The sequence below is a fragment of the Anser cygnoides genome, chromosome 1, assembly GCF_040182565.1.
Source record: "Anser cygnoides isolate HZ-2024a breed goose chromosome 1, Taihu_goose_T2T_genome, whole genome shotgun sequence".
Classification (NCBI taxonomy): Eukaryota; Metazoa; Chordata; class Aves; order Anseriformes; family Anatidae; genus Anser; species Anser cygnoides.
In genome coordinates, this window is record NC_089873.1 from 126,559,267 (window position 1) to 126,580,426 (window position 21,160).

At 42.3% G+C, this 21,160-nt stretch overlaps 1 protein-coding gene across 15 annotated transcripts in view; it reads right to left on the reverse strand.

Annotated features, from left to right (window-relative positions):
• The window catches only part of POLA1 (DNA polymerase alpha 1, catalytic subunit), a 203,792-nt gene extending 193,249 nt beyond the window's left edge, over positions 1 to 10,543 (reverse strand). For 14 of the 15 annotated variants that reach the window (XR_010826021.1, XM_066980497.1, XM_066980527.1 and 11 more), the window contains exons 1-10: positions 10,427 to 10,543; positions 9,789 to 9,913; positions 8,685 to 8,781; positions 8,115 to 8,195; positions 7,205 to 7,320; positions 6,878 to 6,940; positions 5,301 to 5,399; positions 3,230 to 3,425; positions 2,824 to 2,992; positions 1,757 to 1,935 (exon numbers count right to left, since the gene is read on the reverse strand). Coding sequence is in view for 14 of the 15 variants with exons in the window: in XM_066980497.1 (XP_066836598.1) it covers positions 1,757 to 1,935; positions 2,824 to 2,992; positions 3,230 to 3,425; positions 5,301 to 5,399; positions 6,878 to 6,940; positions 7,205 to 7,320; positions 8,115 to 8,195; positions 8,685 to 8,781; positions 9,789 to 9,913; positions 10,427 to 10,457 (1,156 nt within the window). In the remaining variant the exon portion in view is untranslated. Of the gene's footprint in view, positions 1 to 1,756; positions 1,936 to 2,823; positions 2,993 to 3,229; positions 3,426 to 5,300; positions 5,400 to 6,877; positions 6,941 to 7,204; positions 7,321 to 8,114; positions 8,196 to 8,684; positions 8,782 to 9,788; positions 9,914 to 10,269; positions 10,381 to 10,426 lie in introns of those variants that run through there. The other variant, XM_048045992.2, reaches the window with a different exon arrangement.
• Between the last annotated feature and the right edge of the window lie 10,617 nt (positions 10,544 to 21,160).

A 21,160-nucleotide genomic window follows, 5' to 3' on the forward strand; every position in this document is an offset into this window, starting at 1 on the left:
CCAAATACAGGATAAAAAGACACCTGTATTGCAGAGACGAGCTTCAGTCAACTCTAGCACAGACAAATAAGTGGTCTTAATTGCCAGATTCCACAGAATCAAATCAATTTAGAATGGAAGGAACCTTTGGAGGTCACAGCTGGCCCCCAAACACACACCTCCCACCCCGTGACACATACACACTGAAAGCAGGGCCAACTTCAAAGACATTTCACATGTAAAACTAAGAAACAAGAGAAGAGTAATACTGGACACTATCCCCTGTAAGCTTGTTTGTAGGAAGAAGGAAGAAAGGGAAAAAAAAAAGAAGTTTAAAAAACACAAAGTCTGTGAAAAGACAGACCAAGTTACCAATGAATCAAAAGGCAAGCAAAGTCAAGAGATAGGGAAATTGTCTTGCTCAAGGGAAAGAAAGGGCTTTTTTTTTTAATTATTATTTCTTTAAAATGTTAATATGATTACAATTCTCAAGTTCTCTCCCTGAGATAGCAAGGGGAGTTATGAAAAGTAAGCCTCCAAAAATCATTAAGTTTGAAAGAGTCTTATGATTACGCCATGGTATTTACTCTTCAGGCGATGCATTTGAGATCCCAGCAAATGAGGCATAAACAAAGATCATGAACATGTTAAACAAAAAGCTGTACCAAAATTTTCCCTTCTACACTACTAATTGAAAACAGGTGCAGTCTTTATTATTCAATCCTGAAAAAGTCATAATGAGAAAAGAACACTCCTTGCATGCGCAGAACAGAAATCCTTTCATAATTATGTTCCATTCAGCAACCAGTGACTTAGAAGACAAAAAAAAGGAAAAGAACAATAGCGGGGTCTTTAAAAGGAGCAATTTTATATTAGAGCCATTGATTTCATCAAGATATCTATGATTATTACCACTCCTATCACTAAGCTGTTCAACCCAGCACAGTCTCATATTTAAGTTCAGCATCTCAACTTACAAAGAAAGGTGTAACAGAGAAACGTATCTGACTCAATGCTTACAGCATCAAGGCAAAATGCCTTCAACAAGATATGGAAGAACCTTCTGGTAAGCCTGCATGAAGCACAAATTAGAAACCTCAGATTTTAAAGAAAAGGGCAGCTGAGAAGTGCTGAGAACAGATGTGAACCCAACTTCTCATGTGAAGGCTGGGAAGTCAGAAAGGTGCAGTTTGGAAGGTATGAGAGCCGGGATTCACACTTGAGCTGCACAAGGTAGCTTACAGATGCTAATGCAGAAACAATATTCAAGAATTACATGGTTTGAATATAAGCATCTAGATAGAGCTTACATCCTTCAGGCCACCTTCTTCCCTCTATAAAAGGGCCTTCCCCTTTATATAAAAATCACGCAACTGCTATTGTACAGGTTTTCTACTAATCCACCAGGATTTTACGGTACATTTCCAGAAAAAAGAAGCAAGCACGCTCAACTCTTGCACCACTACACAAGAAAATAACAACATCAGCTTATTCCTAGAGCACAGAGATTTTAAGATTGCCAATGGGTCACCAACATCAAGCGCTAGTAGCTGCCTTTGTACCACCCCAGTGTTATGCTAGACCAACAGACAACGTTCTTTGCCCACCCAAAGTGCCCTGCACTGAAGACAAGGTGGCAGAGAAACAGACAAGGTTATTACACAAGTTACAGGACCTAGACAGAAATGGTACCCAGACATAACTTAGGCAAGTGTAAAAATCCCCGTTGCATAAAAAGAATCAGAATGGCAATTTCTGTCTTTAACTGAATGGTTACCTGGCTGACTGTACTGATCTTCATAAGCATCCAGCCAATAAAATCTCAAGACTTGATCATCATTTTCCCCATTGACAAGTGGAAGGATACTGGGGTCCAGCTGAACATCTGTCGCCACCAGATCAGCTTCATCCTCATCAACCTTGTCCCAACATGAAACATCTGGGAGAGAACAACTTCTGCAGAGCAAGAAACGAACAAGAAGTAAAACCATGCCCTTGCTATAACCATCACTTACTACTTTTTTTCAGACCTGAATTCTCACACCTTTGGTCACTCATTCCACTACCAAGAAACATTCCAAGCAGTTGAGTTTCCTCAGAATTCTTCTGAAAATAAGGATGGAGCGACAAACAGAAATCCACATAACAACTATGGTTCTCATCACACAACACACAGGGTTCGGAAGTCATTTAGCTTCAATTTCAGCCTGTCATTCAAGCCTTTACATAACAAATAAATCCATCCATCTGTAAAAGCTGCTCGGTGGGAACAGCAGATTATTTCAACAAAACTACCTTTTAAGAGTCATTAGATGTTTAAGCCTTGAACTATTTTATAATTTCAAATTATGGAAACATTCAAGATTTTTTTTTTTCAAACAAAAAAAAGGAAGAAGAAAAAAATCTTTTCTTCTATTCCCAAAAACAGCTGATCACAAGGTTAAATTACTTTTAGCGACAATACTTTTAACTACAACTAATGTTATGCAATTCCTTCTGGGTTGCTTAGAATAAGCATCTTTAGGTATTCCTCATTTTTGCTCATTGGCATCAAAGTGTGTTCACATCCAATTTAAGTCACCTCAATATACTGAAATAAGCATTGTTGTTATGCGCTAAATCCCAGAAACATCAAGTGTTTTTCAATAAAGTAGCTATAACCATGTTCAACATGACCGTTTTTAAGTTCATGCCAAAAAAAACATCACATCAGATTGTCATCATTCTATATCACAATTATACTACTGGCAAAGACAAATATGAATATTAATTTAAGACTTGTACATACTGAAAGGCTTCTTGCTAGAACCAAAAAAAAATAAAAAATAAAAAAGAGATCCTTACAAGGCAGATGTCCCTTTCTTCTCAGATTCCAGCTGCTCCATCTCTTTCTTTTCAACTTCCTTGTCTCTTTTCAAGCTTTCAGCTGTCTCAGGTATAGTTCCCACATGCTCTGCTTCCATAGGTTCATCAAAGTCCTCATCATCAAAATCCACCATCCCCTGATCGTCATCTGGAAGTGTTGCATATAGAACTAGAGGCTTGAATCATTAAAATGACACACTGTATGCTACATCTGCGTGCATAGACTGCAAACCATACACATGAACATAACACACAATGTTAATGTACAAAAAAAAGACTACATTTAAGCTAGCTAAACATGTAACTAGTGTAAACTAAGAAGTGTTTCAACACTAACATGCCATATTTAAAGAATGTCCAGACCTGAGTTTTGATTTTTCAATACCTTCAATAGCTTTTTCTTCTATTGTCTCCACTACTCCATTTTCTGTAGTTTTTGGCACATACTTGGTATCTCCATTCTCTTCAGAGGCTATGACAGATTTTGCTGTGTAATTGGGATGTTTAGGATGAAATGAAGCTGGAGGAAGAGCTTCTTTTCTGACATGAGCAGGAGCTTTCTTTGATATAGGGGTGATTACCTGAAAAACATTTTAGACATGAGTTTAAAATTTTTCTTTTAAGAGCACAAAAGGAAAAAAAAAATCTAGTACTTGCTATTTGCAGAACTAGTAACCAGGGCTAGAAGGAAAGCTTCAAGTATTCTGCAGCAAGACAACTAAAACTCCTCAAAACGAGTTCCTTCTATAGTTCTAAAAAGCAGTTTACAACAGGCCATGGTTGACCTTTAATCAAGTTTATAGTTATTTTCACTAGTTTCCCATGCAGTATGACCCCATTCCTAAATTAAAATCTGTGTCTGTGTCAGCTAAGTATGTGACAATATATATCAAGCAGGGACAGAGCCTGGAACAACAGGGAAAGGCCAATATGGCCGCTTAAACTCATTACTGATAGGCACGGGTGTAAGCTGCCTACAGGAGTGCATGGGACTGGAGAGCAGAGCGCTTCTCCACTGGCTATCTTCATCCTACAGACATGACAGGAAGAGCTAAGACGACAAATATACCACGTTTCAACGTGCTCCGCAAGCCTTAACTCCGAGATGGTACACAAAGAATTTGTTTCAGACAAGACACCACTATGGCAGCAGCCACAGAACCTCTTGTCACGGAAGATGTCTACGGAATGGTCTCCACCATGACCAACAACAGGTGTCTGCATCTACTGGCTTTTAACCTGCAGCAAGCCCCCAGACCTTAACTTCAGGCAAAGCTGTTATTTACAGAGGTAGAATTTAGAGTTGCACAAAATCATTTCTGGGATTTTAATCTCAGTTCAGCTACTTCTACTGCAGTCAACAAAATTCAGTCCATCCTTTACTTTAAACAGAAGCAAATATTATCTAATCTACCCCCAGTACAGAAATTTTTGCTAGCTCAGCCAAATGAATTTATTCATAGTAATACTTCTGCTCTTGCCTTCTATAGTTGCCGTGATGTTCTTTCATGCCCATTTATTTTCTAAGGCTGTACTCTTCATCTGTTTCATTGTCTAAATGTCCAAACTCCTAGGACCACAGAAGCTATCACCAGAACTGCCTGCCTGGGAATTAACTTCTTTCTTCATATTTCCTATAAAAGTCACTTCTGTTTTGCACCATAAAGATACAGATCCTCTCTAACTCTGTCCCCCACTTTTTTAATTATTCCTCAGCTCCAACACAACTGTTGAAATAAGTGCCACTGGTGACTGTTTTCAGCTTAAGAGTTGATTTCAGTATCACAAAAGGTTTCGTTCTGGTATTTTAATGGTAAATCAGATTTATCTACTCCACTTGCTTTCTACAGACTCTTAGCAAGTATATCATTGTATCTCCAGCTATGAAGTCCTCCCCATTTACCAGAACTCTTATCAAAACAGCAGACTTCCACCCACAGCAAACTGTCACTCCTTTCACTCCCAATCTTCCACTAAAGTTAACTTCTATCCACAGCTTCAGTTTTTCCTTTGCTTTCCAGTTCTGTAGAAGAGAAGTCTCTTACCCTCTTCCACAACACAGATACGCTTTCTTCTGCATATATTTCCCATCATCTATTCTTTGCCACAAAGCTCTTTTCTACTCTTAGGGAAAAGAGGAAAAAGCAGAAGCTCACCTTCATGTGAGATACCTAACATTATAGAAACAAAATCTGTCAAATGTAAAAGCTACATACTATTACTACACTAAAGATATATATATATATATATATATATAAAGTAATATTCTGTTTATGTTAACATGGATGGGGAGAAAGAAAAAAAAGCATGAAGTTACACTGTAACATTGCTAAGGAAGCTAAGGAGAAAAGTTATTTCTAAAAGCAGAAATAGAAGACAACAGTATTCAAACCAACCAAAACAGATTAATAGTTATCAATGAGAACTTGTAAAAAAAAAAATTTTTTTTACTTCACCTTAGGAGTTTGGGACTGTACAGAGAAAGGATTCAGTGGCATTCCAGCAGATCTTTTTCTTTTCAGCATTATAATTGGTGGTGGACTTGGTTGAACAGTCTGAATAGTGAACAAAAAGAGACAGTGACATAATGGAGAAAGGTTGTTTAGTGTTTTCTTTTGCCTTGGTTAGTAACATTTTCCATCAAAGAGAAAGAAGTCCACCAATATTTCTCATTCACCAAAGAAACCTCCAGATTCACAACTCAGCCACGTTAAAAGGAAAACTTATCTGAGCAATCAGCCCACCAGGAAAGACACTAGATTTTTTTTGGAAAAGTTTGAGAGAAAAACCGTCATCAGTGAGTGAAACAGTTTTCAAACTGTGGTCACTTCAGTACCTAATCATGCTTTTAATGCACAAGTATCAGAATAATTGGTGGGATGTTCTGCATGTCTGCTAAAATAGCAGTACTGAGCATACATGCCTCAAGAAAGGCAGAAGTGCTTTCGACATTGTCATACTAGAGGAAAAAACATTTCAACTTATTTAGATGTACAGATATTTTGCACTCATCCATATCAACACATAATAACAAAAGAAAGGTTAGGAAACAAACAACACCACCAAAAAACAATTGCTAGCTACTATTTAAATAGACGCCACAGTATAATTATTAGCATTATTTCCCCTGCTTAACACTCCACAAAATTTGACAGCATTAAAATACATTTGCTTAATGATTTGAGGGTTTTGATAGCCTAAACTATTATAATTCTCAATCAGATATCTTAGGGAGGGGTAAAAATGTGAAAGAGACCACAATACAAAGAGTAACTTTACACTGGAATATTTATAACCATCTTATTGCTCTCTAAAATACATATTAAGCTTATTATGATAGAATGTATTTTAATTTACTATCTCCCTACAGCACTTTTACATATGAGCAATCCTTTTTGAGAAATTCTGCTAAGGGGCATTAACTCCTTGAAAACTCAGTGATGAGCAGGAATGGCCTATTTTAGACAGTCCAATCTGGGCTGCTGCAGCAGCTATCTGGCACTCCTAGCTCAGGGGAAGTATTCATCTGGTTCCCTGGAGCAACCCACGGAAAGCAGGAGGCAGGCAGAAGTTGAGACATCTGCTTGATCTTGTTATCTGCTTGACCTGTTCTCCCTCATGCCCTCTGGTGAACCCAAACATGCCAGACAGAAATACCCTACAGTACGCTGGCTGGAGCATGGTGATGCGCACATACGGTACACGTCATCCAGACGCACCAAGTCCTGTTCCACTCAAGCTGACTGAAGCCTAGAAGGCTGCATCAGCACGGGCTCTGGGTCACATTATAAACTGTCTCTGAGCAGGAGGGACTAGTTTGGGCTTATCAAACCAGTACGGTCATGCAGCTTCTGTGCGGTGGAGACAACAGACAGGTAGACTGCGTACACACACGGGATACACCAAGCAGATGTGCTAGGGCAGAAGTCAACCTCAAATGATTTGATTTTAGGAAGAACTTTCTTCTCTTTACATGTTCCACAGCAAGAAAAATAAATGGACTAGGCTGTCTCAAGCAGATTTATACACTTACTTCAGCATTTAGATCTTGAAGAATATCCCCTAGTAAATCATCCTTTGAGAGGTCCACAGTTTTCTGCAAAATAAGATAGCCAAACATCTTTCTTTAAGATCGCCAGACAGCTCTTAACTATATTTGCAAACCCAATCAGGACTCTAACAGCAAATGGCTAAATTGTTTCTACAAAACACATGCGTATTTTCAGGAATGCTCCATAAACAAGAGCTCCTGTTAGGAACTAGACAAAAGAACTGAAAGAAACCCTTGCTTTACTCCACCCCCGCTAAAAGTAGGAACAAGTTTAAAAAAATCTTTAAAGTTCAAAATGCAGTAACTTACATCTGTGTTTTTCTTCCCCGCACTGGCAATAAACATAGACTTAATTGTGTTTGGCTTTGACACCACAGACTTCTTCACATTCTTTTTACCAACTGCAGATGCTTTGCCACCTTTTCCTACAGAAAAAAAAAGATAAAACTTGTGACTTCATCATAAAGTTAAATTTTTGAGGGTCCAGTTATTAGCACAAATAGACAGCTGAGGTAACCCACTTCTTCCACCTTTATGCTGCTGGCTGAAACAAAGCCTAATAATCTTTTGTTTGCTGCCAGGTTTCTAATGGATATCATGCACCAAAAAAATAATAATATATATATATATATATATATCTCCACAGCCCTATCAACATCATATCTCGCCTAGTGGCCTCAGGGATGATCTTTGCATCCATAGAAGTCCACACTCCAGAAAAAGGACCAAGATACATTTCACAGAAGCATCTGCAGAGAAGAAACAAGTGTCCAGGAGTTAAGCACTAGGCCTGGATTCTCAACATCAGGCTCCACCAAGATGATAAAAGCTGGCAAAATAATTTGATCCCAGATCCATAAGAGCACATAAGGATTTTAGTAGCAAGAGAGACCTTGCATCCTTTAGACAATGGCTTTGGAAACTAAGAACTTTCCCCAGGTGCATTTGTTGTGGAAGTGAACATATATCCCCCAGAAGACTGAGCAAAATTACCCTGGTAGCAGTAAAATAGTTAGAGGTGACTTTACCTCACTTTGCGGACCACTATCCTCTGCATCACAAAGACTAAAAAAATCCAGTCACAGCCACTGAACTACACAGCTTCAAGTAACATGCCACGTGGCCCTATTCACCACATACTGATGCCAAGGAGTTGCCCATTTCAGGTACGTTTCAAAAGCAACCAGAAGATCATCTACAGCGGCTATGTTCAACCTACCTTTCTTACTGGAACCAAGAGCATCGTCATCTAGATCTTCATCAAAGATTTCCCTTCCGTCTTCTAAGTAACCCACCCCATCTGTACAAAACCAAATTGGTATAAATTTACATTTCAAATTCTGTCTCATGATATTTCTAGATATCTGCATAATCCAACATTTCACATATTTAAATGCCTTTTTAACATAGAGCAAATGTTATAAATGCAAGTGCTAAAATCTACAGCACTCTCGGCTGCACCTTCCATTAGACTAAATATAATAATACAAGTTTAATTAGAAATTCTCACTTAAAGCACTTCTTTTTAAAGTTACATCTCTGGTAACTGGAAATAAAATTTCCAATACTGTTATTAATGGGAAAATACTTTCACTACCATCCTAATACACTACCATGAGAACAATGGAAAAGACTCATTTCCATATAAAAGCTCATCTTTTTTGTCTACTGAAACGACTCTAGGAACATACTGAAATATAACTTACGTCAACACATGAACATTATGAAACCCAGCTGAGTTATAATACTATAATCAAAATAACTCTAGTCTAAATGACTCTTAACTTACCATCATCAACAATCCAGTCATCATCCTGCCGTTCTCTGACCATCTTGGAGTATTCCTCCTCATCTACTTCATCGTAAACACCCGTGAACTCCTCAACCTTCAGTTAAAGTACACTGATGATTAACAGCTCCCATTCCACCAATTATTCATATAGGTCACCAACAAGAACACAAGAGTTCCCAAGAACTGTACATCTTCCTAGACCATTATTCACAACTAGTAAGCACAGTTATTCACAGCTAGCAAGCACAGCTACTCATTCAGTTTAAGTTTCTTTTTTTTTTTTTGGCAGTGACAAAAGGTCAGTTTTTAATCTTTAAAATTATTACAGTACACTGAATCTACTGAAACACCAGCAGAGATTTCATTTGAACCTGAGATGCCTTATTGCTCATTTCACACTACACAAAAAAAAAAGCCACCACAGTTCTGACCTCTTGCTCTACTCTTAAGCATCCAGACGAGCTCAACAAAAAGGTGATTTGATATGCTCAAGAATAATGCTGAAGATGCCTGACTGAATTTGCATCTTAAGGATGTAGGCATTTCAGGCTTCTTCAGACTTATGCACCTCAGTGTGGAGGTCTCTTCCTGCTGGCATTGCAATTATTTAGACAGTAACAATGTCATACTGCCAAATTTCAGTTGTATCAGTGAAATACTTGACTATTGTTTTCTTGGTAGAAACATTTGTCAATATTAAAGCATTTCAGGATTCACAGCTTTGAAATTCATTTACAGCTTAAGATCATTTTAAGTTTGAAAAAAACAAAAGTTACTCCTACCGTAACATTAACTAAAGCAATTAAATTTTAGAGGCTGGTCTTTCCCTGTGGGATAGTTCCCAAGCAAATACTGTATATGCTTGACCTGCAATTATTACAACTGTTTTAGTTTTGAAAACAGAAAGAAACAAGTAAGTGATGTCAGAACACGGCAAGACAACTACATTCTAAAATATGCACACCATTTAAAAAAAAAAAAGGAAAACTGAGCTGAAAGGCAGTTTTTGCTTCTCATAATTTTTTGATATGCATGAAGGGTAGTTAAGCATCTCAGCTCACATACCCTTTTTATTAAGGAGAAAAGATAGGGAATGTTTACCTCATATTTTAATTTTTCACCGGCTTTGGCTTTTTTCAGACGTTCCAGCGCTTCTTGCTGGCCTCTCCTAGATTTCTTCTCACGTCTGGAACGTGATGCAGCAAAACTTCCAGACTCAGGCATGGCTGAAATTGATCAAAACCACGGGAAATACGTTTAGTACCGAGCTGCTGTTACCCCTGGTGCTTAGAGCAGGGCGATGTACCAGCGGCTGGCCGGAGCTCTGCTGGAAACCGAGGCGCCCGTAGCGCGGCGCACACCTGCCCACGAGCACAGGGCCACCCGCGGGGCTGCTCTGGGGGCCGCTCCCGGAGCCCCACCGAGGGCCCGGCCTTTCACGGGGGGAGCGACCGGCCCCGGGGCCGCCCCTCGCTCGGCGGGGACACCCGAAAAGCAGCCACCGGGCCCCCCAAGGCGGCTCCCAAACCCCGTCACCCCCCCAAGCCCCCCCGTTCCCCAGGGGGCTCCCAGCTCCCCTCACCCCGTCCCCACGACGAACCGGCCGCAGGCAGCCCCGAGCGGCCCGCACCGCCGCGAGGCCGCCCCGCTCCGCGGGCCTCCCCGTGCCCACAGGGGCGGGGACGGCCCCACACGGCCCCGGGCTCCCCTCACGCCCCGCCCCCCCCCCCCCGCCTCACCGCCCGCTCGCCCCGCGCCGCTCTCGGCCATGGCGTCCGCGCGCGCACGGCCGGCGCCAACGGCTCCCGAAAGTGGCGCGAGCCGCCCGCCCCGCGAGCCGCCGCCGGGCCGCCAGCCAATCAGCGGCCGCGGCCGCCCCGCTCCCTTCCTCTTCCCTCACCCCGCCCCCTCCTCTTTTTTTCTCTCTTTTTTTTATTTTATTTTTTTTTTTTTTTTTTTAACCTTTCGGGGTTTTTCACCCGCCCCAGCGCGCAGAGGGGTGGCAGGGCAGCAGGTGTCCTGCTCGCCTTATCTATCGTACCGGGCCCCCTTCGCCCACCTGTCTGAAGCCCTCGGGCAGCCTCCCACTGAGGGGCGAGGGCTGTGTGGGGAGGATGCGCCTCAGCCCCAAAAACAGCTGGATTTAACTGGGGTATTAAACTGCTAAAATTAAAAGCTGATTAGATTCACCTGTGTCCTTATTAAAAATAAATAAATAAATAAAAACAGGGAAACCAGTGGGTTTTGTTCTGTCTTGCCACAGCTTTACCTTGATTTTTTTTCAGTCATCATCAGTCAGCCGCTACCCAGAGAAGTTTCCACCTTTGCCTGAACTTACCTGAGGAGCATTTGCTGCTCCTGAAAACACATGGGCAGTGACTCCAGAGAGATGATGCCTGGCTCCTTACGGAGGCAGGTAGCACTGAGCTGTCTGAAAGCAGATAGGACTCTCCACACAGCTGGAAGGCTGTCACCAGAGCCTTACCTAGTACTACTTGGCCTGAACATACCAACTACCTCGTTTTCAAATATCTAGGGAACAGAATTTACATGGTTCTGAAACCAAACATTATTTTCCTTCTCCACAAGAACTCCTTTGCATTAGTAAGAGGAAAAAATTAACAAACCTACTAGACATTGACACTTGTAACTTACTTACCCAGTTCTTGCTACAGCACTGTGCACCTCACAGCTGCACCTTGTCTCAGATGCAATCAGAAAGCCCACCCCAGGCACACACAGCAGCTCGCTGGCACCGCAAGAGAGAGCCCTGCTCCCCCAGCCAACCCCACAGGCAGCGCACCCATTGCCAGGCACGCAGAGGGACAGAGACCACCCCTCTTGGCAATCAATAGCTAGCTGCAGGTCAGCCTAGCTGTAGCACACCCACGTCCTTGGAAGCACTGACAGCTGTAAGAAGAACGCCCGTCTGACCTACAGATGTCATTTCATTTGGTGCAGTGCATCCATGCCTTTTTTTCCCCCCTTTTTTAAAAATACTCACAAAATAAGACCACATGACTGAGCATGAAGTGGAGATCAAACTCAAGGCAGTCAATTTCTTAAGCTACAATAGACATTTGTAAAATAATGTCAGAAGATTGTTCGGTTTGAATAAAAAATAAAGCGATATTGCATTTCACATATATCTAGCTGATGATCTTTCCCTGACTTAGTAATGTTCAATTGACTGGATTTTAATATTTCTGATTAAAATAAAACAATACCCTTTGTCAGCTGTCAAACACAGAGCGCAATGTTAGTCATTCAGGTGATGCTATGGTTTGAGCCGGTACACAGTGATACAGTTAATTGATCAAACTGGAGTTGTTGCCATAGCTCCACTGTGGGACAGCACAGATCACACAAAAGCCTTTTTCATGAATGCTAGTTCAATCCTGACATTCATCTCTGACCATAACAAGAAGGTATCTGTTTCCCAGAGCATAGCACAACAAGCATTTAAGTGATGCAGGGAAGGAGAAGGAAAAAAAGGAGGGGGGGGGGGGGGGGAGGGGGGAACCATGACAGTTTGTTCTGGAAAAGCAAAATAACCCAGCAACATTTGGGACTTCCTCTGCTAAACAGCTTTATCACAGATTACTCTGAGCTGGTCTTTAGCCTTCCTTGGGACACTCGTATAAGAGCAACTTGGCGTGACCTTTTCTCAATTGTCTTTTAAGTAAAAGAAGCGGGAATTTCACTGTGCAGCTTCAAGCCACTCAAAGAAAGTGTGATAGCTACAGAAAAAAGCACGAGAGAAGCACAGTAACGAAGATGGTAGGCAGCCAAAAGCGCAGTGCAGAAGAAGAAGCTCAGGAAACCTGCACTTCCAGATTGCAACGAAAGGTGACAAAGATGTATTTTCCATGTTGTTTTCTTACAGCTATAATTTAAGTATATATCTCTAAGTTCTGAATCAAAAAATATTACTTATGAGTAGAAAATACTGTAAACTTACTGCTCCAAGTTAATATATTATATATAATATATACTCCAGTATATAAGTTATATATATACTATATATAGTATATATATAAGTTATTATTAAATAATTATAATAATTAAATTATTATAAGTTATATATATTATATAATATATATATTATATATAAGTTAATATATACTGGAGTATATATTAACACATAAAAGTATAATTGGAGTATAGTATCAAACCTTTGTTAAAAGAACAAATTACTGTATTGAGGATTACTGTGTTCTCCCTTTTTATATATAGGGCATGCTTGTTCTGTCTCAAAGACAGTAGGACAAAGTGTTAAAGTTCTCAGATTCCAACATTATGCTTTAAGCTTATGCTTTGTAATTTTTTTTGATGATGGAAAAAAAATCTGTTGACATTACAAGGGGTTGTATAAAACACAGAATGCGAATAGACCTTGAATTATAGCAGAGATGGCAAATTCAACTTCACTAACTTAAAACGCCTGCACATTATTACATCCCTGTTGAGGGCAGAGTATCTTTGTGGAGAATCGTGTCCATATATATGATACTGCACAGGATATGGGTATGTATGTTTTATGTGTATGCTACCCACAAGCACCACGTATTTCATTCTCCTACTTATATTGGTCTGAATTAATTCATGTTATCACTCATTAGGTGTAAATGAGTTAAGTTAAACATGATTCACTTCTTTGACTGTATCATTTCAGCAGCTAGTTACTAAACTATGCTATTCATGTGACACGTTAACAACCCGTACTGGCTGCATAGGATACTAAATTAATAAAGGAGCACAGATAAAGTAAATTAAAAATCAAAAATCTGAAATTATTACTTACCAGGAGTTGCTCATTTTCAAAACTTTTCACGGGTATTTGACTGATAGAATATGAAGAAACAGATGCTTCTCCATTTGTTTATTAATAAAGATGATAATGCAAACATATGTTTAGAGAGCAGGCTCCTTAACTACCAAGTCTGTAAATGTCTTTTGTTTACTGCACATCTATTTTTAATTACCTACCCACGTTACCTGCTAACATCAGGATAAAGAGAATAAGGCTGCTATTATGATGCAAAGGTTCTGAAATGTAAATGTGGAATAGAAACTAGAACAACAGCTTCCATTAATTTCTATTCTGACAGAAGAAAGTAGGTCTATGGAATGAACATCCAGAAATTATTAAAAAAAAAAAGTTAAGTTCTACTTGTGGTTAAATTACAACAATTTCTAACAACTCTCCCTGAATCTGTGGAATTACACTAACAGTAACAGAGAGCAGAACTGAACCACCTGCTTGCCTCATGCAATATTCCTATTCAAGCCTAGAATAAAAGTACAAAATATTATAACATAAATTAAATAGGGAAGACAAGTTAGAGCAAACTCACAGAGAAAGAACCCTCACATAATTATAATGTCTAAGAATTAAGTCTGATACCAATGGTGTTCAAAAGCATACAGTTATTGCCACAGCATGAAAGTCTCTGTTTTAACTACTTTCAGCACTCTCTTTACAATTTCACAAAAAATAACAATTAATATGTAAGCAAAACATTATTGCAGAGAGGCTGTTACATTTCAAGATGTGGCTGAAGATCAAATACACCTCCATTGGCAAATACTCTCAGTGTTCATTGTTTCGAGGCTCTTCAGCAGGAAAGAGGAAGCCATCACAATGCGCTGTAAAATTTACAGTCTAGTTGTAGTCCCCACAGGTCTCTTTCTGAGTTAGTGCCAGTAGAGCCTGTGCTCACAGCAGCAGGAAGCAGCAGGAGCTGGTTACTTCCCCAGCAGAAGGAAACTCAGTTCTGTGTCCCACAGACATGGATCAGGAGCAGATCCAGCAATGGTAGTCCAGGTCATGCACAGCCTGCTGATCAACCAGGCATGCCCGTGGTGATGAGGCAGGTCCAAGGTCAAGCCTCAAAGTCAGCCCATGGGTATGGATCAGGCCTGATGGTGGTATCCAGGGTCAGACACAACCCAGTGAGCACCAGACAAGTCCACAGCAGTGAGTCAGGTCTGAGGTCAAACTACAAAGTAAGAGCATGGCTGTGGCTGAGCTGGAGACCAGCACTCTTATAATGCAGCTCAGGCAAGGGCTGGTGGTGCAGAGCCCCTGGGCTGAAGGTAGAAGCTGCAGGTGAGGCTGATCAGGGCTACTGGGGTCCTCTGAGAGCTAGCAGCTGCCTCCCCTCTGAGCAGGGAGTGTCCTCATACCTCATGGAGACTGGGGCTCAGAAGGGATTTACCGTGGAGTGTGGGTCACCAATGCGCTACTTCATGGACACTGAGCCACAGCAAAGACACAGCATGGGGAACCCTGGAGGCCAGGGTGGAAGATCTGCTCAGGAGCCAGGGCTGGGCAGAGACCATCATGGTGGGCAGACCCAAGCCCAGGCAGGGTCAGGCTGATGACTCAGAGGAAATCATGTGGAAAAGACCCCACATAGCCATGGGGCAGGCACCACTGTGCTCAGTTTAGGGGTTCAGAAGGCCTGAGCTTCCTGTCAGGGTGCAGCAAGGGTCAGCTGCTCCATAAGGACAGGGATAACATGACACAGCGGGTGAGGGAGAGACCCTACCACCCTGGGCCCCATCCCACATGGTAGTCAGGGTCAGCCAGGAGTCCAAATCATCAAACAAGATTGTGGATTTGCCTTGCCACACAGACAATCCAGAAATGCAAGTCAGTCAGGTCAGGGTCAGTGATGGTAACATGGGTCAGGCACAGTCCAGAGACCACCAGGCAAGTCCATGATGATGGGACAGGTCCCAGGCCAGGTCAGGAAGTCAGCCCATGGGTCAAGGTCTGCATCAGCTGGGTCCACTGCCAGGCTCAGCTGCAGCACAGCCGAAGCTGCACACACCTACAACGTACTTCAGGTGTGGACTGAAGGCCCAGGGCTGAACTGAAATATCGGGCTCTTTGGCCCCATATGCTGGCAGCAGATATGGGGACACCCCAGCTGCGACTGGTCAGGGCATTTAGGGTCAATTAATGCATTCAGGGCACCAACACACAGATCCCATGTCAACCTTACCATATGTCCAGAGCCCATAACTCATCGTAACAAAATCTTGTATATTGAATAGTATAGATTAGTACAGTTGGAAGGGACCTTCAAAGACCATCTAGTCCGACTGTATCACTACTGAATTGCTAAAGTCCTACTGAATCGCTTTCCATATTTATATTTGGCCTTTTGGTATCATTACTGTTTCATTCAGGCAGTAGAAATACATAAGTTCAGCTGTTACTGAGGGTCACTTTAATTCTCTCATTCTTGTATTTTTCAAAAATTCATGACCTGCTTAGAAATTATTTAATCCACAATAATACAGAACCTGGGAAAAGACTTTCCACTTTCCCTCTCATCTTTCAACAATAATAACTTCCCCAATTTTTTCTACCTTTGAGGCTCTTAAGCTGTCAGAATTCTTCCCCACAGCATAAATCATTTTGTCATCCTGCTGTATCTAGCCTCAGTGCGGGATCTTAGAATAATGCAGGTGGGAAGGGGCCTCAGAGATCTCTAGTCCTTCCCCTGCTCAAAGCAGGACCAGGTTGCACAGGCTGCTCAGGCTGTGTCCAGTCAAGGTTTGACTGTCTCAGGGGTGGAGACTCCACAAACTCCTGGAATATCCTGAGTTCGAAGGTACTCATAAGCACCATCAAATCTAATTCCTAGCCCACACAGGACCACCCAAAAATCAGACCGTGTGTCTGAGAGCGTTGTCCAAATGCTCCTTGAGCTCCATCAGGCTCAGGGCTGTGACCACCTCCCTGGGGAGCCTGTCCCAGTGCCCGACCCCCCTCTGGGTGCAGACCCTTTCCCTAACACCCAGCCTGACCCTCCCCTGTCCCAGCCCCATGCCGTTCCCTCGGGTCCTGTCGCTGTCCCCAGAGAGCAGAGCTCAGCGCCTGCCCCTCCGCTCCCCTCGTGAGGGAGCTGCAGGCCGCCATGAGGCCTCCCCTCGGCCTGCTCTGCTCTGGGCTGAACAAACTCAGGGACCTCAGCTGCTCCTCATATATCTTGCTTTCTAGACCCCCCCACCATCTTTGCAGCCCTCCTTTGAACACTCTCTGATAGTTTTATGTCCTTTTTATATTGTGGTGCCCCAAACTGCACACAGTATTTGAGGTGAGGCTGCACCAACACAGAGCAGAGCAGGACAATCCCTTCCCTCAACCAGCTAGCAGTGCTGTGCCTGATGCACCCCAGGCCCTCCTGGCTGCCAGGGCACACTGCTGGCTCATGTTCAACTTGCCGTCAACCTGAACCCCCAGATCCCTTTCTGCAGGGCTGCTCTCCAGCCTCTCGTCGCCCAGTCTGTGCACACAGCAAGGGTTGCCGCTTCCCGGGTGCAGAATCCAGCACTTGCTCTTGTTGAGCTTCATGCAGTTGGTGATTGCCCAGATCCCTAATTTGTCAAGATCTCTCTGCAAGGCCTCTCTACCCTTGATGGATTCAGCAGCTCCTCCCGATTTAGCGTCATTTGCAAACTTACTCAGAACAACTTCTAGTCCTACATCCAAGTCATTTATGAAAAAATTAAATAGAACTGCCCCTAAAATGGAGCCCTGGGGAACCCCCCTAGTGACTGGCCACCAGCCTGATGTAACCTCATTTACTATAACCATTTGAGCTTGACCCATCAGCCAGTTGTTCCCCTATATTATATTTTTATTTAGCTATCCCCTGTTCCATCCATCAGGAAAACCTGTAGGGTGGGTTTACCTCCTACCTCTCCCCCATCTCCCTCTATGCTCCACAGGCTTTCTAGAAGGCCATTTCTGAAAGTGCTGGAGTCTCACTCCTCTCAGTTGTCCAGAGGTGAAGAGAACCTGCCTGACACACCAGCCCATACCATTCCCATTCAAACACGGCACAGATCCCACAAATATGGATATGAAATTGAATGAGAACAAATGGCAGTAATCTAATTTCAGTATCAAATCTGATTAAAGCGTGAAAAATTAGTCCTGGTACTTTCATGGTATGGTAAACATGCATAGGTATGGTTTGAGAATCAGTGAAAGAATTTACAAATTATTGACACACTTAAAGATAGGCAGGAAATCAGACAAGTCTGACAACTTGACGTTTGTGTTTAGCTTTGTAAATCCAGAAAGCATATGAAGTTTTTTCTCCTTTTCCCATAGTTGCTTCTTTGCAGTCTACATCTTATCTTCCCTCATCCTGGTTTTACAAAACAGACTTTCTTTAAGGAAGTCTTTTTCTCTCCACACTTCCTCTATATCAGCCTATCAAAAAGTAGCAAATGTAGCCTTTGCTAATTTTTTATTGTTGTTGTTTTCAAGATTTATTTTTTTTAGTATGTTTTTGTGTCCTGTTTCCCAACACATTTTTCTAGCTTTCATCTACAAAGCATGATCTAGGTTTTCACTGCGTGTTATCCATGCTCCACTCTCCAAGCAGAACAATTAGCCTCTTTATGTCTTATTTCTTGGGAGGAGGTGGTGCTTCTTTATTAAAAACCTTCTCACCGTAGTATACAAAAGCCTTAGCAACAATCTAAGAGTTACCATCATAAGGGAGGGGTTGAGATCATCTTTTCTGAAGGGGAGACAACAGAAAGGATTTACAAATGATGGAGACCAAACTTGGGTTGTCTGCGTCTGATCTAAAGAGTAGTTCTCTGGTGCTTCTCAGGTGTCCTTTCTGTATGTGACCACTCCACTGGTATCTGATCCCACCTTCCAATACTAACCAGACACGACTTTTTCCTTCAGGTCTGACTCACACGCTTTTTGATTCTCCCTTGTGGACACCAACAGGAAAGCAACTGTGAACCTAAAAGAGAGTCTTTCTGATCAGTTTTGGTGTCTTGATTTGCCATATTTTATGAAATAAGCTGTTACAGGAAGAGGTCTTCAGAGTTTCCAAGTCCCAGGACTAAACAGAGGCAGTTGTTCTGTAGAAATAGACAAGGGTTGCTTATTTTCACCCATACTCAGTAAGGAATGGGGTTCCCAGATACTTTAATAGCTAAAAACAAGATTAGGCACACCAGTACTGTACGTATTGCTAGGGAGTAGCAGGAGGGGAGCTGCTCCTTAAGGAAAGTCAAATCAAGAGCCTAGATGGATCACAAGGCTGGCAGATCAGGAGCTTCAACAGTCAGGGCCCAGTCCCACCATACCCAAGCAAGGTGAACAGGACAGAACAGTAGATGGTGGCAAGGTCCAACCAAGTGTCCTGATCGTAAGGCCATATCATGGTGATGAGGCAGGTCAAGCCATTTAGTCAGCCAGCAGATATAGGTTAGGAACAGGTCCAGGGATCACGAGGCAGGTCTACAGAAATAAGGAAGGGTTGGGGTCAAGCCAGGAATTCAGCCTGCAGCTTCAGGTCCAGATCATACTGGTGGGTAGGCCAAGCATATGATGGAGATCAGTATTCCTCCAACATTGTTCAGACAAGGGCTGAAGCTTAAATAGAGCCCCTGAGCCCACAGGCAGAGGGTGTGGGGTGGAGGCCCCAGATCAGGCTTGTCAGGGTCAAGAAGTTTGCTTAGTGCCTCAGGACCCTGACACATATGAAGTGACTTACATCCTTACATCCAAGACTAAATTTGCCCAATTTTCATGAAAATAGAAAACGGCACACCACTGTCATGAGTGCCAAACCTCCAACCAAATATCAGATTTCTCCTCCCAGTCATGGGAAGCAGCTGTATCATGCTGGCAGAAGTTTTTCCACAACTGCTCAGTGGACAGAAGATGCCCAGCTGATAACGTGTTAGATCAAAGGCTTCAAAGTTGGCAAAGCTATAAGCAATTCAAACAGGATATTAGGGTCAAACAATCTTAATTATTAATAAAAGCTAAACTAGCTAACAGATACTCATTTTACAGTGGATGGGTACATGTTATGCTTTAAATAAGGTGCGTATCTCTAGATTAGCAAAATCTACAGTTATTAGGTTGCCGGTATCCAAAATATTAAGCATTGATCCCCAGCTTGCATGCCGTCTAGAGTAAATCTTTTGGTGTTTTACTTGGCAGGCTGGCATTTGAAATAGTACGGGAAAAGACCTGTGAAGGCATTTGCATGAAAATGTGACAAGTGGGCAGAAAAAGGTTCACAAGAATGATAGAGAAAAAAAAGGTATTGGAAGCTTTTAATATTGAAAAAAGAGAGAGTGATGGAACACTGAAGATCAGTCCAAGAAGTCTGAAATAGAGCCGGGGGAAAAGGAAGGTGGCAGGTAGATTGAAGATGGTGTGATTTAGCCTCGTCAGGCAGCTAAGCACCACACAGCCGCTCAGCTCACTCTCCCCAGGTGGGATGGGGGACAAAATCGGAAAGGTAAAAATGTGAGAGCTCATGGAGTGAGACAGAGCCAGCTTACTGGGTAAAGCAAAAGCCACGTGTGCAAGCAAAGCAAAACATGGAATTCATTTGCTACTTCCCATCATCAGGTAGGCGTTCGGGCACTTCCAGGGCATCAGGGTTCATCACGTGTGACAGTTTCTTGGGAAGACAAATGCCACCACTTCGAACAGCCCCGTCCCCCCTTCACCCAGCTATTATTGCTGAGCATGGTGCTATGTGGTATGGGATATCCCTTTGGTCATTGGGGCCAGCTGCCCTGGCTGTGTCTCCCCAGCTCCCGGTGTGCCCCCAGCTTCCTCGCTGGCAGGGCAGCACGAGGAGCTGAAAAGTCCTTGGCTCTGTGCAAGAACTGCTCTGCAACAACTAAAACATCCATGTGTTATCAACACTGTTTTCATCAAAAATCCAAAACACAGCATTGTGTGAGCCTCTACAAGGAAAATTAACTCTGTCCTAGCCAAAATTATGACGGAAGGGTAGAAGAGAATGCAATAAAAATACAGGCAAGACAGTCTTAGCAAAGGCTTTTGTGTGGATTTGAGGGGGTTGTCGTGCATGTCTAGAAAGGCAGAAGAGGGGAAGGTGAAATTGTTCCAGGAAGAGCGAAAATAATGGCTTGCAGAGAAAAAGAGAAAGGAAGGATAACAACATACTTTAAATACAAATAAGAAAGAGATTTTTCTTAAATTGTATTTATCTGTAATGAGTGAGTAAGAAGCAGGAGAGAGACAGCATGAATCATTTAGGCAAACTTTATACTGAGATAGAAAAAGCAGTGGGATCTGTAATATTTAGCAATATATTTCTCAGTACTGGTAAAGTTGCAGCTATAGTGCCATGCTTACACTACTCCGCAGGAATGTATAGATACCCAAAAAGCGACACAGCAGATAGTGAGGTGGCCTGTCAAATGTGATGTATAAGAAAACTTTGGAACAACTGGGGCTGTTTAGTCTAGAAGAGGCATATGAGATTTGTCAAAAATAGCAACCTGTCTGCTGAATGCCAGATCTCCACTCCAAATCCAGTAACTGTTGCTTCAAAGTCTTAACCATAAATAGTCAATGCCTACTAAAAGCAAAAGAGAACAAAACTGTTCTCTATGTCTCGTAGAAAAGCAAGACTGCGGCCACAAAAATC